The following is a 17,175-nucleotide window of genomic DNA, read 5'->3' as shown; positions in this document are numbered from 1 at the left end:
TTTGTGTGCAAGCTGTCAGCTGGTTCAGGAGCTTAAACCCGTTTTCAGGTGTCCTCAGTCTTCAGTTACTGTGCGAGATAAGACTTGTGTGTAACTGACTCCTCTGGAGGCAGCACCTGTGTGGCTGGAAGCGGGAAAGTGGTTCTGAAAGTGCCGGCTAAGCCATAGAGTGCACATCTGCACCGTGCAGCTGTCACCAGCCTCGGCGGGAGCAAACGCTCCCAGTCACTTCCACCTCAGGCAGCAGTTTGCGGGCAGGAGATCAGAGAGGGCCTTGGCTGCAGAGGCTCATGGCTCAGCGTGATGAGAGCTGAAGGGAAGCACACGCCAGAGCACTCCCCCTCTCCCTTGCAGACCAAAGGCACTGCAGCTGCAGAGGGGAAAGTCTCACCCAGTAACACACTTTGTTCCTCTCTGCCACAATCATGCTAGTCGACCATTACTGTAAAACACTGCACCGAATAGCAGCCACCACTGAACTTTTCCCCACTCCTAGTAACTCCAGCTATTAAGATGGAAGATACACAGTGATATTTGCAGTAATATGAGAAAATAATTCCTTTAAGACACACACAGTGATATCTGTTTACACAGGGGTGTTTGCTTGCCTCCACATACTATGGATAAGTGGGCTGTCCAAGAGCAGGTGGTGTAGCAGTGACTGCCAACAGGCATCTGTGGTAGGTGCAGTGGGAACATGGAGTTGCTGCACTGACAGACATTAAGAAGTGGTCTTCACAGCACATGTGGAGAAGACATTAATTCTTTACATTCTGTGGTATCTGCAAGCTCTAAAGGACCATTCCTAGGGTACCAGCTTTTCATGGGGATATGCCAAACTGCCAGGGTCATCATCGTACCTATTTTCGAAGAAGAGCTCCAGCCAGGAGCATTGGCAGCTGTGAATGACACTCCACCAGTGCAGTTTAAGCTGTGCAGGAAACTAGGAAAGAGTGAGGCACACACAAAAAATTCATGCTACTGGGTAAAAACCTAGTAATGTGTATCATCCATAGACAGCCTCCGTGTGATCACAGGGATTGGTTCTGGTTGCTTGAGGTGAAGAATATTGTCTGTCTTGATGAAAAGGTATTTTCTAATGCCAGTCACAAGCATGAGGGGACCCCTTAAGATGAACAGCCAGGGCAGTCACCTGGTCCAAAAGATAAATGAGCATTTCTAATAGCAACTTAAAATAGTGAAACACTTTATATTGTGAAATAACTGTACTATTTATTTAATTTACACTTTCAAACTGTCAGATACTTGAGCTACGTAATGTAATGCCAACAAGTAGTAACCAAGAATTCATCCTTACAGGGGTTTAAGAAACAAACCACCCCCTAGAACCAGCTTCCCTCCCTCCCTGAAGCCTCCCAAATTCCTGCATATGCTGCAACTCAGCTTGCTAAATTACATCTGCTCAGCTCATCTGAAGATGTTCCTGCAGGACTGAGGTGCTGAGCAGTGCACACAACTGCACATTTTGGTGGGCCAGTCAAAACCGGTTCACTTGGTAGTCTTGATATTTTCATGTCCTGCTGTTCTCAGAATTTCAAATGCCAAGGAAGCAACAGCAACATCAGCATGAGAGCTAGGAATTAAAAAGAGTAACATCTATTAGACATTCTCAGGGAAAAAGTGTATTGTTCAAATTCCACTTTTGCCTTTATGTATGTTAGAAAATTCTGAATAGCCATTAACTGCACTCTATGTCCACTTTTCTGTTAAGCAGTAACAGGTAACTTCTGATTCTGCCTTGACGCAAATCTTGTGTAGAAGTGAATTTCAGCTCAAATTCCCAGTCACTGCTACCTCACTCAACCTCCTCTGTTAAAACTCTGTAAAAAAAGAAGATATAATTTATCATGCCCCCCATGAATCTACACACACGCACATTCCCAGCTTGACAGAAAGATGTGTTCACACATACAGCCCTCTTACTGCAGCGCTGCTCTGCACAGGCAGGCAGTTCCACTCCAGGTGTTGCTCACCTCCAGCAAGGAGGACGGACTGCCCCTCCACCCACAGCACTGCAGGCTTGAGATCAAATGGTGGGGCACTTTGCTTCCTCACCTAAGGTTTTAGTATACGTATTTTGCCAAATTTTTCCTTATGGAAACACCTTTTTTTCCTAGCATTGGAACCGAGGCTCTAACACAATACTGCTTGTCCACAGAAACATGTCTTTTTGGGTTTTTATAGATTCCCATCCCCCATCTTTAGCTTAGAAAGGACAGCAGCAGATCAATCTGCAACTTCCCTGGTTGCTGCTAATGACAATACCTACTGATGCTACTCCACACTTTGGGGAATGCAGAGCTAGCCAGGAAATCCAAATGATCAGTTCACACTATGTAAGCCAATGCCTTAAGGAGCAGCAGTTTAAATCAGAAAATTCAGTTATCTGAAACAAATTCATCTTGGCAACTGTCTTCACTGAGAAATGGCTACAAGCCCACATTTTCAAGTATAGATTTTATTCCAGGTAGTTACTAAGCAAAATGGGTTGGTTTTGTCACTCTTAAAACTACCTGTTGCAACTAGCTGAGGATGCATCACAGAGATAGAGTTTGACAATCCATGGCTGCTACAGGGCAACAGGGGAGCACCAAAACCAGCTGCAATTCAAGAAGTGCCCTCCTCTTGGCATGTGACTGCTTGGCTGGAATCTCCCTTCTGACACATAGGAAGAGTGAGAGATAAGAAACCTGTCTGTAAGAAATGAGCAAAGCAAAACCACTCCTCAATCAATTCAACTCAGTGGTAATATGTGAGTGGAAGGGCCTGGGAGCTTAGACTACTCAGGATGGCTTACATCCAGGATCTTTGTTGTAGCCTTCTCTAAAACATTTCCAACTCTGCATGAGATACAGGGAGGCTCCTTAACCAGGTTCAAAGCACAGGTGAGGAGATCAAGTTTATTAGGTCACAAGGAAACATGGCAACATAAGGGAATCTGAAGAGAATGCAAAATATCCATACCCTCCATAAACAAATGGCCATTTAACTAAATCTGATAAAGCTTGCTAACTCCAGGCTTCTCCTGCTTGTCTGTTGCCAATTTATTCATATCTGAGTCCATTACAGCCCCAAGATCCAGGCTGTAATGGTCTTGGTCTCTTCTGGAGGCAAATGGATAGGGGCATGTGTTCCCTAAAGAAGGGGAGGAGGGGAAATGAAATCAGTGAATTCTCGGGGCAGGAGCTCAGCACAGCAGAGGAACTTGGCTCACTCTAATGTATCAAAACACTTCTCAATGGCATCAGCCAGAATTTCATCTACTGAGCATCTTGTGTTAAATAAGAGTGCTGTTTATTTGGACTCTGTAGCATGTGGGTTTCTGCATACAGAAATGTATAGACTGTAACAGACTATTGAGAAAGCCAGAAAAGCAGACTCAAAGACAGTGATGGGGCTGTCTAGTGCATCTAATGCTGGAATGCTACAAAACAGAATGAAAGCTGGTTCTAACAGAAGAAAACCCATCTTCCTCCATTATCATCTTCAGTGGTGGTGCCTGTGTCTCCCTTGGGGTGAGCTGATGCTTTATTTCAGATAGATAATTTAATGTGTCATACAAAAACCTGTGAGTCAGCAGCTGAGTGTGTGAGAGGGATACTGACTGTTCTCAACAGATTTGGTTAGTCCTCAGTGTGCATCTCCTTACACTCAGTACATCCCAGTATTTCCTCTCCACATGTGCTCACACCCCTCCTTCCTTCCAACACAGGGTACACACTGACACAATGTCGAGGAGCCAATTTTCCCAAAAGCATACATTTGGGAGCACAAAGGGCACTGAAAAGATTATCTTAGTGCTTCAAAATCTGACTTACAAACTACAACTTCTCTACGAATTTTAGTCCAACCAGGAGCACAGTGAAGCCTAACAGTCCATAGCAAAAGTGTAAAATTTGTTTTGAGGGGTAGAGAACAGTCATTCATTCATTCATATGTCCACAGGGGATTAGATGAGGCAAAGTCTATGGGAGATGAGCTAAGGTTTGGCCAGCTTGTTGGGACTAGCACCTCTGTTCATGCAGAGAAGGCCACGGCATTCCCCTAAGTCTCGTGCCTTCTCGGAGATGCCACAGGTATTCTTAAACAAAAGCAGTTTTGTTCCTCAGCTGTACGTTTTAAAGGAATCACCTTGCAAGTGCACCAAACACAGTCATCTTAAAAAAGGGCACAAACGTCGCACTGTGCATCCAGCCAAGAACCACTGACACGTATCCAGTTATAGAAACCAAGTGTTTGGAATAAAATAATAAATTTATAAAAACAAGCAAGCTGCAAAATCGCCAAGGCACACCCACGGAGCTGGACCTGGCCCGCACACTGCGGCTCAACCCAGCCGGGGATCAAAGGATCAAAGCATGCCATAAGCGCTGAATGAGAGAGAGCACTTTGGAGGAGAGAGTGCAGGGAGGGGGCAGGGACAGAAACCTGAGAAGCTCATAGTGCACAGAATTACAGGAGAAGACCATCGCAGACAAAAGGGGAGGGGAGCGCTCTCAGCCCTGGAAATTCCTGGAAGCCTGAGGGAACTCACCTGGCAGTTTGGGCCAGGCTCTCTAGAGTCTGGATAAGAGCATGGCCATCATTCTTCAGGCTCTCCAAGTGCTTCTTGTTTGAAGTTATCTGGAACAAAAAGAAAGAACTGTTATCAAAGGCTTAGCAAAAGATTCCTCTCTGTCATTTTTTGAGGGATAGGGGAGAGGGAAACAAGTTACAGCATTTATTACAATTGTAAATGGAATGTGACATTAAAGAGACCCAAGAAAAAAAATCCCTTTTACTGAATAGGACTGAATTTTAGGCAGAGACCAGCTAAGATGTCTTGGTTGAACAATATTCAGCCATGTTCTGAGTCCCAGTATGTGTGCAAATTCACACATCGGTCTGCCAATCCTGATTTCATCCTTAGTATCAATGCAAATACAAGCCTCATTTTAGTCTGAATCCCAGGGAGATCTTCAGGAGGCAGTCATTTTCATTTCTCATTTCAGGAAAAAAATAACCAAGCTTCTATCAGAGTTCAGATCAGGATGTGTGGGGTTTCTCTGAGAGAAGCCAGGTTAAAATCACTGTGAAGTTAACAATTGTATATTGAAATTTTTCTGGCCATCTCATCCATCAATATGAGTATTACCTGCACAGGACTGTCATCTACAGAGCAGGGTGCTGAGTGACCAAAGCTACGTGCCCTTTTTGCATCAAATGAATTCTGATTATAGCTGATTTTGCTTCTGGTGTGGTTTATTACACTAATCTGTAACGACTGGCTTATTGTTTCTCCAGCCCTAAGTAGCAGAACAGCTCCAAACGGCCACACATTTCCTGACAGTTAAGCAGGTGAATGGGAAGGTCACAAGGGACACGACATGAAGCCACAAGCACTGTAGCTCAAATAGACACTAGTGACTTGGCAGCTGGCTGAAGAAGCTCTTGTATCTCAAAAAAATTACTGAAAGAAATGGTTTGCGTGTCAGCTCCTGCTTGCAAAGGTAAATAAATCTTGGCTGGAGACAAAGAAGAAGGGGAGGACCAGAGCAGCTGATTATTTTGATACTGGAGGAGCTAATGCTTGAAACGATGACTTCAAATCCCAAAATCTGGCAAGGACTTTTAAGTTTTAGCATGCTGCTTCTGGCCCTGTTTACCATTGATCAAGCATCTGGGCAATACGCCTTCACATCTTCCTCTTAAATCACAACAGAAGCTGTATTTACAGCTGCCATCCCACCATAATTTATCAGCAGTGATTCTGCAACAACAGTGTCACTACATCTATAATCATAACATCCTGTAGTTTAGCAGTTACAGGGAACAGGGAGCTGCCTGAAGTAAAGTAAAACATATCCTGTGTGTTGGAAAAAAACCAGTGATGCCATTACCTAAGCACAAATCATTGGTAAATCCTGATTACAGGTTATTAAACCTTTTCACTGTCTTGAGGTTTATATCTGACTCCCTCAGTTTATATTTCAGTAATCCACTCTTCTGTATTTATTACCTGTTAGACACAGAAAATGTTTTGTTATCTGGGTTCTGAATGTGAGAACACCACCACGCATAATAGGAGCAATACAAGGAGAAAAATGCTTTCACCACAAGGAATTGCTTTCTGTTCCTAAAGAGTGCTCATACCTCTACCAAACATTTCCCTACAATTTCTGCAGCTCAGCAGCCACTGCCACATTCTCTGCACTTGCCACATTTGTGCCACTTGTTTATCCGGCACGCTTAAAAAAGCCACAGGTCATGGGAGAAGAAAAGTCACTAGGACTGAATCATGCTCCATAAAACCACATGGTCAACAAAGGTTACAGTTATCTCTCATTCTACTACATCCTAATTCTTGGGTGCTGACATCTGTACAACCCTCATAGTCTCTTCACAAAATAGCAATGGCATCATACACAGAACTTTCAAAATATACTCAACTATAAAATCTGGTAAAAAGAAGAAAGTTTAATTCTAAAATGATGTATTTCCAATTCAGTCATAGGGTCTGACTATAACCTTGCCCATGTAGCAGCATGCCTTGTGTCACTATTAAGAAAACATTTCTGTGCATACAATGCACTTGAATGGAAAGGATTAAAATGGCTTTATATGCACAGAAATTGTAACAGATAGAAACAGAAATACCCATGAGATCATCTACCCCATCTCTCTGTTAGAATTCACTGTTCAGAGAAGCTTTCAGCCACAAGCAACGGGCTTCTGCAGTACCTACCCACAAGGGCTACTCCTATCTGACAAAATGCTTCAGTAAGATCCTTTCAGCAGTAAAAGTGGTAGCACAAGGAGGGAAAAGATCAGCACAAGCTGCCTGCAGGTTAAAATCACTTAAATTAAGTCTAACCCAAATTTAGAACACATTTTCTTGAGAGCATCAACTAACAGCTTCACACGAACCAAGGGGTGTTGGTAAAGAACTGGCCTGCCAGTCAGCAGTGCCACTTATACCTCCAGAGAACTTACACAGACAAAACAGGGCTGCACAGGTTTATGCAGGCAGCTGGGGTTTCCCATCTGCTCTCCATCACCAGTGCCCAGAAAACTGCTTCCTATCCACCTCCAGGCATCCACTCCATGGGCCCGGGAGAGGACCAGCTCTGTGGTAGCAGGAAGACTGCAGGTTGAATACAGGGTGAGCTGTCAGCAGCCATCTCAACCACAGCTGTCTGTGGTTTTGTCATTATTCCCATGCTGTTACTGCTCTGACCGCTGGCATTTATTTGCCCTTTATCTCCGAGTGGTAGATCTGATTGCTCCTGAGCAATTGGAAGGTCTCTTACAAACGACAGATTACATCCTGCTTCACATGAGCTCATGAGAAATATTGTCTGAATCACTGTTCACCTTTAAGATGAAACTTTACCCATGTTTCTTATTTAAAAAGTGTTCCATTTTCATCTTAATTTTATTCCATAGATTATAAAAAGTAATGACGGGACATAAAACCATCATTCACCAAAATTTGAGAAATTAATGTATTTTTTACTTTGTTATCTTTTTCTTCTACCCAGCATTGCGGTGCCTTTTATCCACACCAGTCTTGTTCTCATTAATTTGGAATTTTAACAACTAGTTTAATGATCTCTTGTAATATTGCTGTTTGTTAGGACTGGCTACAACACAGATTCAATGACATAATCAATAGCTATTCCTTTAACTAAAAATGTAATTAAATCTCAGTTTAGTTGTACACTCACTGCAATTTAACAAGAATGTCAAAATTACTCTTCTTTATTAAGACCACAACTATTCAGCAGTATTCCTCTCTTCAGTCCTATTAAACAAGGATGAGCCGTAAGAAATACCATAGTTGATATGTAAACTTCGTGTTTCCTAAAATTTAGGAAAACTGTTCAGCTATTATGGTGCTGCTAAAGATGAGTGCAGGAAACGAAATAATACAAAACATCAGCTGGAATACTGACTTCACTAATAAATTGAGGAGTTTTGCATTCTTGTGCTAAGAAGGGATTTTTGTAATTCAAATTTCAAGAAAGTATAGAAATTTAGGGGACAATTATTTTTCTTAAGCTGGTTTCATAATACTGAACTTCCTTCTGTGATTAGTCATAACTCATGCTTTGTAATTTACAACTCCGATAAATGACCTAAGCAGTAAACTACTTTCTCACCATTTTGAAGAGAAAGAAATGCTCCTTCTCTACTGAGGTTTCAAGTAACCCAAAAGCTTGATGTCTGTGACGTAAACTGAGAAATAATGGAAAAAGAAGGAGTTTTTTATTTGAAACTTCTTCTTGGTTGAGGAAAGGTTTTTGGGAGCATATGTAGCTGCACCATCAAGTGTTATCTTCTCAAATAAACAACTGCTGAGATGTTTACCATTTGCATGCTCAACAGATGCTTTTCTACAAGCCACCACTGTGTCTGTATATACAGACACAAGCAAGACACGTCAAAATGCTCTTTCTCACAAACTGTTTTTTTCTCTTTCCCAAACACATCTATTTTAACCTCATAAAGTGATGCTTCCTCACTTTTTCATAAATATTTAATACAATCAAGCTAATTGCATTTGCAGGTACTCAGTTCTTGCTCAACTTTACTGACACTGGCTGAGAGCACAGGCAACACAGGAGCTGCCATGGTTTATCAGAACCACCAGATGCTTGTAGGTCCAATATTGGCATCACTTAAATATTGATACACGCTATTAATGAAGTATCACTTAGCGCCTCTTGGAGGCTTTTCTGTGAATGGAAATTGTATCTTTAGCTAATACTACAGTAAAACCAATCAGCAGTTTATTTTTTCTGTGGACTAACTGGGACCCTGTGTAAGATATGAAACATAATTTTGAAAACTAAGTTTTCAGACTAAAAAAATTAAAGAATTAAGCACACTCCTGTTGCACTCTAGACACTATTTCAAAGAATGTCTTCATAGTAAGTGCTGTTCCTGCAATTTTAAATACGCATCTCAGACTTCTCATTCCTACTTCCATCTTTGACTGGCTGAAGGCACTGTCAGTAGGAGAGCCTTTCATCCCCAACCAAAGCTGCTGTTTCAAATGTCATCTAGGCTAGTGGTGACTGAAAGTTGATGGCTATTCACAGCTGCTTAGTGTGACCTTATTCCCATTTTTTAAGGAACAAATGTCATGAAATACAGTAGTGTCAAAAATATTGCTATAGCTGATGTGACAGCCCAGCAAATAAGTAAATGGGATGGTAACTTCAGAAACGAGGCACAATGCCTGGGTTGGAAGAGAAAACCTTCTAGTGTTGTGACCCATCTTATGTCTATCCCAGGGCATTTAATGGTACTTTTCCTCCCAGGCTGTCAGTGCTGAGCTATTCACAAGCATTGCAGTAATCAAATAAATCATGTCACTTGGTTTGTCACTCACAACTCATGATGACATGGCCAGAAATATGCAGCCATTCCTTCTCAGTGGAAGAGCACAATAACCAAGCAAATGCTGCAGAGAGAGTCACTCAGATAAACTAAAACTACCAGATCAATTGGCTGTGGACTTACCGAATATAAGCATTTATTTCATTATAGGTTGCTCTCCAAACATATACACTAAGCTAGCAGTGCCTGGAGGAAGTATAACAAATGAACTCCTCACTTCCCATGACGGATCAAGTGGATCTGTCACTTCTGTAGGCCTGCACATTTACTCTTACAAAGTAATGTAGAGTAACATTAACCCTTGCGTAATGAAGGGCCAGACCCAATAAAGAATTTGGAACCTATAAACTGGAGGCTGTAATGATTATGTTTTAATCATCAAACATCAGAGAGGAATCCCAAGAAGAGGTTGAGATACCCAGACAATGCATGGGGAGTGCGTAGTTGCCAAAGGGCAGGGAACCTGCCTGCTGAGAGTGAAGTTACCCAAATTTGCTCTCCTTTTTGGAGCTCAGATTGCTAACATAGCCTTTCCTCAGGCTTGGAGGCCCCTGTGCAGCTGGCTATGGGCCCCTGAGCTGTCCTGTAGTCCTCTCCCCTTTTCTAGGCAAGTGAAGGTCATATCTTTGTGGCTGCAGCACAAATTTCCACTGAATGGAGAGAGGTAGGGGGGTTTGGATGGTTCCCATGCAGGAAGTGAATAACACTGGGACCTGGCAGGGAGGCAAGAGGCAGCATGGCTCTGCAGGTTGGAGGAGTTAAACATGAACTCTCATTTACCAGGGAAGCAGTCTAGTATTAGGCCAATTTTATATCTGTGGCAGAAATTTTCTAAAAGATAAAAGCAAAACAACTAGAACCAGCAACGAAATTCCCAGATAAATACATTGGTCTTTTGTGAGGTGTTTAATCTGACATTGATTGGATGTGCTCTCAGCAGGTACATGGGATAGGATCCTTTAAAGTGCTAAGGCACAGTCCATTTACAAGTTGTTCAGTGAAAATTAATGGTAACTCTTGCCAGGCTATGCTAGTGTAGGACAGTGTGCTCGCAGATACATTGTACACTCACTAGGATGGTCACAAGTTATTTTTGCTCTCCATAATGTATGACAGCTCATTCTAAAAGGGTAAAAACCTTCCTGGCATTGCCTCCTTGCTCTACTCTCTTTTCTACACATGGTTCAACTGGAGAGAGACACAGAATATGTGTGTGGGAAGAACAAATCAAGTAGGACAAGTTATATCTATGTTACTAATTCCCAACTCATTTGAACAGGCCTGAGCAATGCTGCTGGACCATAAAAACAAGCAATGAAAGTTACAAAAGCATGAGTGTTCCAGGTGTGCTTTGGCAAGCACACTGCAGTCAGGGATTGCAGACACCCAATTACAAAGACTTTGTGGCCTTCAGATCCTACAAATACATGTGAAAACAAGCAGGTATCTGTGACCAAAAAAAAAAAAAAGAAAGAAAGAAAACACACACTACATCAGACAGTTTAGCTCTGATTTTAGAGTTCAAAAATCTTTTTTTTTCCTTTTTATGGATAAAATTCTTGTTGCACTGAAGTCAGCAGCAAACTCCTTTTGATTTTGATAAGGCCAAGATTTCATTCCATGTGTTTTGTTTTCTTCTAATTTGTATATGTGTAGGTAGGTTTATTCTAAGTTCAAAGCAATTCCTACCGGTAACTTGGAACCGTACCAGTTTCCTGGCAGTCTGAAAGCCACACTGTCTCGAGGACTATTCACAGAGAGACAAGGAATGCCTCCCACATGCTACATAATTGTTAATTGATTTTGGATGTTTCTTGACAACTTCCACTTTGAGGCTATTCTCTGCCCTTCAGCATATACATTTAGCACACAGAGACATGTTCTGTGATTGTTGTAAAATTGTAAAATTACCAACTCTAAGGGGCATTGTCTGAGCATAAGAGAAGACCTGTAAAACCGCAGGGTAATTATTGAACAGAAGACTGCTCTCTGTCTTGATATTTTTAAATTTGGTTTTATTGCAAGTAGTGTTCTCAACTCACTTTCAGGAATTTAAGATGTCTTTATAATCCAGAAAATATCCATTATTGCAGTTTCCACTCTCTGTCATGAGGTGAAAATATCTGACTTAAGAGAACTGGATAGGGCAACCTCTTCACATCCATTATATAACCAGCTGACCACAACAACTTCAGGAGTCCTGTCTGGCAAAACATGTCTCAAAGGTACTACAGGAGACTTCCACACAGGGTTGCAGTGTTGACAAGTTATGCATGCTCATAAGCCAGCCCAACATCAATATAACATAAAAATAACCACTTGCCACCCTGTTGCTGGTGATCTCATCCGCAAGCACAGGTTCCTCTGTCACCTGTGTGTCAATAACTCCCCTGAGGTACCACTTCAGAGTAGTTTCGCTCTGTCCAGACCATGATCCCAGCTACCTCAAACATCAGCTGTAGCTAAATAGGGTCACATACTAAGCTGACACAAAACTTGCAGGTCCCTGGGATCCCTCTTCCACGGCTCCCAGGCAGTTTGCCTGTCCTCACCTTGCTAGATCTGACGAGACCATCATCCCCCAGGTACATCTTACCCTGATGGTCTCTTGTGACTTCCTCCTTACAAAAGGAACAGGGAAATCCACTGGAATAATTTTTTATTGCCACAGTTCATATCCTATATTTATATTCCTTTAGAAGCTGTTACAGAGGTTCCTGGTTGTTTTGGACCAAAAAATCTAAAAGCAGTTATAAACAAACACTAAAACAGATTCTTTGCTTATCTAGGCTTCCCCTCAAGTTCATCATTCTCTGAATCTCTCATATTGAAATATCCTTCATAATTTCTCTTTCTCTTATCAGCTTTTCTCCTAAAATAGTTTCTGACAAGTAACTCCCAATACTTCTTAAATGTTGATTCCCATAACTCTTTTTCCAGTGACTTTATCTTTCATGACCTAATTAGTTTGTTTCGAGTTACATCAAATTTTCATTAATGTGCTCCATGGGTTAGGGATGGCCTTCCTTTTATGCACATTTTCTTTTCATGTTTATCTAGTACTGCTGAACCTAAATCTTTCCTGACATATTTCTTGCTATGACAATTCATGTAATTCCAAACATTTATACATTTGTAAGGGTAAGAATCATTACCACAGATAGCTCATCTTCTTGCTATTAGGAAAGTCAGTGACACCCAGAGTATACTGGAAAGTATAATGGTAATTACCATACAAAAGAAGTATGCAAGCAAATTTTCAATTTAATAACTGCTGTTATATCTAAGGACACAAAACCTTGGGCAGCCATGCAGTGATGCTCAGGTGAAGTGGGCAAACCCCTAGGAATGGTCAAAAAGTTGTAGTTTACACAGGAATTTTAGATTTAAAGGATACAGCCTCCAAAATATAATATCTCCAACCTGACATTGTTTCTTGTCCTGTTTTAAAATGTTCCTCATAAAAATAAAAGACAGAGTGATGTGCAGGGATGCTGTCCAAGTTGTCCTTTTACAGAGCCATTGGTGCAATACAAGTCTGATCAAGTATGTAAAATCCATAACTTCCCCTGAGTAGAATGTTTATATGGCATTTATCAACTTCTATGGATGATGAAACAAAATTAGAAAGCTCATGCTCACACTGGTCATAATCTGGATTCAAACACAAGATTCCAACCACTAAAAATCTCTACAACTTGGCTTAATGAGTTGGATTTATCATTCCAAGAAAAGCAGAAATATGATAAGTTAAATTAAGAACTAACACAGATTATGAAAAATACATCCTTAAAGAATAAAAAAAAAAAGGCAGCAAAATCTTGTTAGAAAACTATGATTTTGAGCTAAATATTAAAGCATGAAACATTAGTTCCTTTCTACTCCCTATCGACTTGGTTTCTATGGACACATAAAACTTGGACATAGAACCCTTGAGGTTTTCCTTAAGCACCAAACAGGGATAGTCTTGCATATACTGGAAAAAAAAAAGATAAAAAAAATGCTCTGAAGATTTTTTTTATTGGGGGAAAAAAGGATCAGTATATTTATGCTTTATGTATAATGCAACTAGGAATGTAAATGACTGAACAGGGATATAAGTCTATAAAACACTAATTTCTGAGGAAAATTCGGCTTTATGTAATGGTTCAATTTCCATAAAATTGTAAAAACTGTCATAAAAACAAATGGACTTCTGAAATCGATGCTTGCTTATTGTCATGTGACAGATGGTTCTGGCTGCCTGACAGAGAGCAAACAGCCACCTAGTTGCTCCTCACTGACCTCAGAGAGAATAATTTTGGTCTGCTCACTTTTTTATTTAACAAGCCCAGTTGCATTTAGGTATCTTTGCAGCAGCTAGTAAGTCATCCGTGCATAATTACATAGAGGAGGTCAAAAGGAAGTAATAGTGATGAGCCCAACAGATGACACAGCTCGGCAATCCCAATAGTATTTCCCATAGTATTGCACTATGTGAAATTACAGTGCACTGAAACACCAAATGAGTCTGGCAATACTTTTGTGCCCACAGAAACAATGAATTAGGACTCTATAATGAAAACAACAGTGATAGTCATTGGGAATGATACTGCCCTCGAATTATGAATCAAATAAACAGGTTGCAGGTTTCAGAAGTGCCAGTTTCACTGTACAACCCAAAGCAAAACATCTGTCTGTGTGAAGAGAACATATTTCTCATTGCTGACCACGGCAGTATTGCTTTTTTAGATAGCTCCTGTATGTATTCATAATTGTACTGGGTTCCCAGTACCCAAATACCAGCACAGTGATAATCACTGGGGGGGGTGTCTCAAAAAGTAAACACATTCCAAACAAGTGGATAAGTACCTTCCTCAGGAACACGAGTCCACAGTACGCCAGTCACTGGAATAAAGACTTTTCATTCTTGCTGCTTTCCAAAATTAAGAGCAGATCCCATATTTGTTTCTCTTCCCTCCCCCATCAGTGTCATTAAAGAGCAGCCATTGCAGATTGAAAACAATCATCAAACAAAATACCAGCCCAAATCTGCACTTAACACAGGTACACATATACTTACAGACTTACACTATTTATTCCAGATAAACATAGTAAGATTTAACACAGAATGAATGATTCAATAGGCCAAGTTGTGAGTAAGCATTCACAGCTACTTCAGAGGTCATCCTCCCTCACTGCATCTCACACTGTAGATAACCACAAGTTGTCAGTACATTCAGGTTTTGGTTTTCAACACTTGCCTTTTCATTAAGTTGTGTTTGGACTCCGCATGCTTCAACCTCTATGAGCCCCAGCTGATCTAGTGACATCAAGAAACTAGTGATTAGATAATTTCACATCGATTTTCCTCTCCCTGCCTTAACTCACACTTGGCTTACTATCAGTTTTACTGAGGACTATCAGGAAGAGGTTCCTGGGGTAGCTTTCCTAAGCTTTTATCATTTCATTAAGTTGTAGCTCCTGGCAGCCTGTCTGTATGAGAAACTCTTGCAGCTGTCTCCAACATAATACCATCTTATTGTCCTTTATAATAGTATTTCAAAATACAGATGAATGTAAGCACTTCAGAGTTTTTTCACTGTGACTGCAAAAACAAAGGGGCTTTAAGACAAGGTTGAATGATTTACAGCAGAAACTTGCAAAGAGAAGATAAATCACCTTTTTCTCTCAACACAGGGCTGTACAGTCATTTTCATCTTTTATCAACTGCCATTTTCACACATGCATGAAGTGCTCTTATTATGCTAGGGAGCAAAAAGGATCACAATCTTCAACCTGGCAGTCTTCTATTAACAATAGAAGAAAAAGATACAAAGACCTTGAGTCCAACATGATGTCACTAACTGGAGGCATGAATGGCAACATATTGCTTCTCTGTTAATAAGGGAAGTCAGGGAATACCAGTGCTCATTTTATTTAAGGATAAACTCAAGTAGCTGGTAACTCATGCCCGACAGTATAAAAAGAAGGGTGATGTATGACAATTCTGCATAATACTTGACAGCAGATGGAAAGAGGGGAGTAAGACTTGTTTGTGCATGTGGTGGGGGCATGAGAAGGACAATTTTGTCCCAGTGCAACTGCCCAGCTGTGATCACCAAAGTGGCACAAAGCAAGGAAGAACATATCACAGTGTCAAAAAACAAATGTAGAAGTTATAAAATATGTGTTTAAATTGTTGATCCTTTTCACGTAGAAGGCTCTGTCTGACAGTGTTACCACAGATACTGCAGCTTATCTTTTCCATTGTGTAGTTAAACAAATTTTAGCTAAATTAGAATAACACAATTAAGTAAAGAGTCAAACAATCACAGGTACTTGAGCTAAAGCAGTTTAAGAAATTATCAACTTCTTAGCTAGAATGTGAAACCTGCACTCACTGAATGGCAGTGTTATGTGGGCTGGCTTGAACCACCACTGTTGGTGATTTACACCAATCTATTTTACTCCATGCTGTAAAAGACTGGGGAGCCCAGAAAGTTAGCTGTGTTATCTCAGGAGAGTAGCATTAATTTCCAACAGAGCAAGCAACAGCTTTCTCAACTCCTTTGCCTTGATGGCATTGTGATGGATGTCCTAATTTTAAAAGCTCACTAAATGTTAAACTTCCAAGCAAGAAATTGATATCAAAGGATTGCTGCTAGCACTATTATTTTTTAATGTGTCCTTATTTTTAGAAAACATGTTCGAATTGATATTAGTTACATCATAAGTTACGTTGTCCAAAGAGGTTTTATTGGGTTTAGTTGTTGTGGTTAAAAAAAAATAAAAAAAAAATCACTGCCTCAACTGTTTAATTCATTTCATTGCCAGCGGTTCCTGTCCCCAAAACAGGAAAGGGAGAATAAGATCCCTGTTTTCATCTCGCTCTTGTTCACAGCTTAGCTTGAACAGTCAATGAAGGTGGGCCTGCATGAATGCTGGGATCAGACAGGTTTCCAGGTCTGTTAACTGGGGACAGCAGAGAGGCAGCACAGCAAAGGGAGGGGGTGGCAGACCAGGCAGGGCTTCAGACTCCACTGCAGTCAGCATCTCAGAGCCTTTAGCATGAGCTCCCAGACTTTTGTCATTAAAAGGTGGAGACAAAGAGGTGGAAAGCTGAAAAGAAAACTTTCAGCAAAGAAGTCCACAGAAAAGGTGGAATCTGTCGCGTAAACACAAAATCTGCTGAATTTCCAAAGAAGAAATCCTTTTTCCTATAGGAAGTAAAACATTTAATTTGTATCGGAGAGCATTCTCTGGAAGCAAAACTCACTGTTTCTCTTTGTAACTCTCTAATACAGCAGACTGACCTTTGCATCCTCATTTTGATGTTTATCTTGAACAAACAGCCTAGAAGTCAATGTCTACTGAGAAAAAATTAGGGAAGTGACTTTTCTCTAAAAGTGCAGAGCAAGTCCTAGGGAAAACATTTATTAAATATGAGTCCAGCAGCTGTGGCTGAATGTTAACCAGCTTTGTGATGCCATGTTTATCTGGCTATGAAATGCCTGCTGAGACAAGTTAAACTTCAACCTTGAAATAAACAATTCTTTCTTCCAGGGGTAGAAGAACAAACATTTTATTTTATACGTGCTTCTGATTTTTGCTTTTATCTTGTGGGTGAATGTAGCGTTCAAGGAATGGATATCACTGACTAAAGGCAATGCTATTGAATGCAAGGGTTCTGACAAACTGTGCCCACACAGATGGGCAGCGAACTTGACACCCAGCTTACAGCACCGCCCCTTGTGCAGTCTTGGCTTCAGCTGAACAGACAGTTGTATG

The 17,175-nt window shown here is 40.9% G+C and overlaps 1 protein-coding gene across 6 annotated transcripts in view; it reads right to left on the bottom strand.

Moving 5' to 3' along the window:
• Positions 1-1,211: 1,211 nt before the first annotated feature.
• The window catches only part of ULK4 (unc-51 like kinase 4), a 225,432-nt gene continuing 209,468 nt past the window's right edge, over positions 1,212-17,175 (bottom strand). For 3 of the 6 annotated variants that reach the window (XM_027659558.1, XM_027659560.1, XM_027659559.1), the window contains exons 36-37: positions 4,556-4,644; positions 1,212-1,594 (exon numbers count right to left, since the gene is read on the bottom strand). In XM_027659558.1, coding sequence (XP_027515359.1) covers positions 1,510-1,594; positions 4,556-4,644 — 174 coding nt within the window. In that variant the 3' untranslated portion in view covers positions 1,212-1,509. Of the gene's footprint in view, positions 1,595-2,985; positions 3,157-4,555; positions 4,645-9,953; positions 10,155-17,175 lie in introns of those variants that run through there. The other 3 variants (XR_003530337.1, XR_003530336.1, XM_027659556.1) reach the window with 2 other exon arrangements.

Source organism: Corapipo altera, unplaced genomic scaffold, assembly GCF_003945725.1.
Source record: "Corapipo altera isolate COAL_440 unplaced genomic scaffold, ASM394572v1 44b, whole genome shotgun sequence".
Lineage (NCBI taxonomy): Eukaryota > Metazoa > Chordata > Aves > Passeriformes > Pipridae > Corapipo > Corapipo altera.
This window is presented reverse-complemented; position numbering and strand designations above follow the sequence as displayed.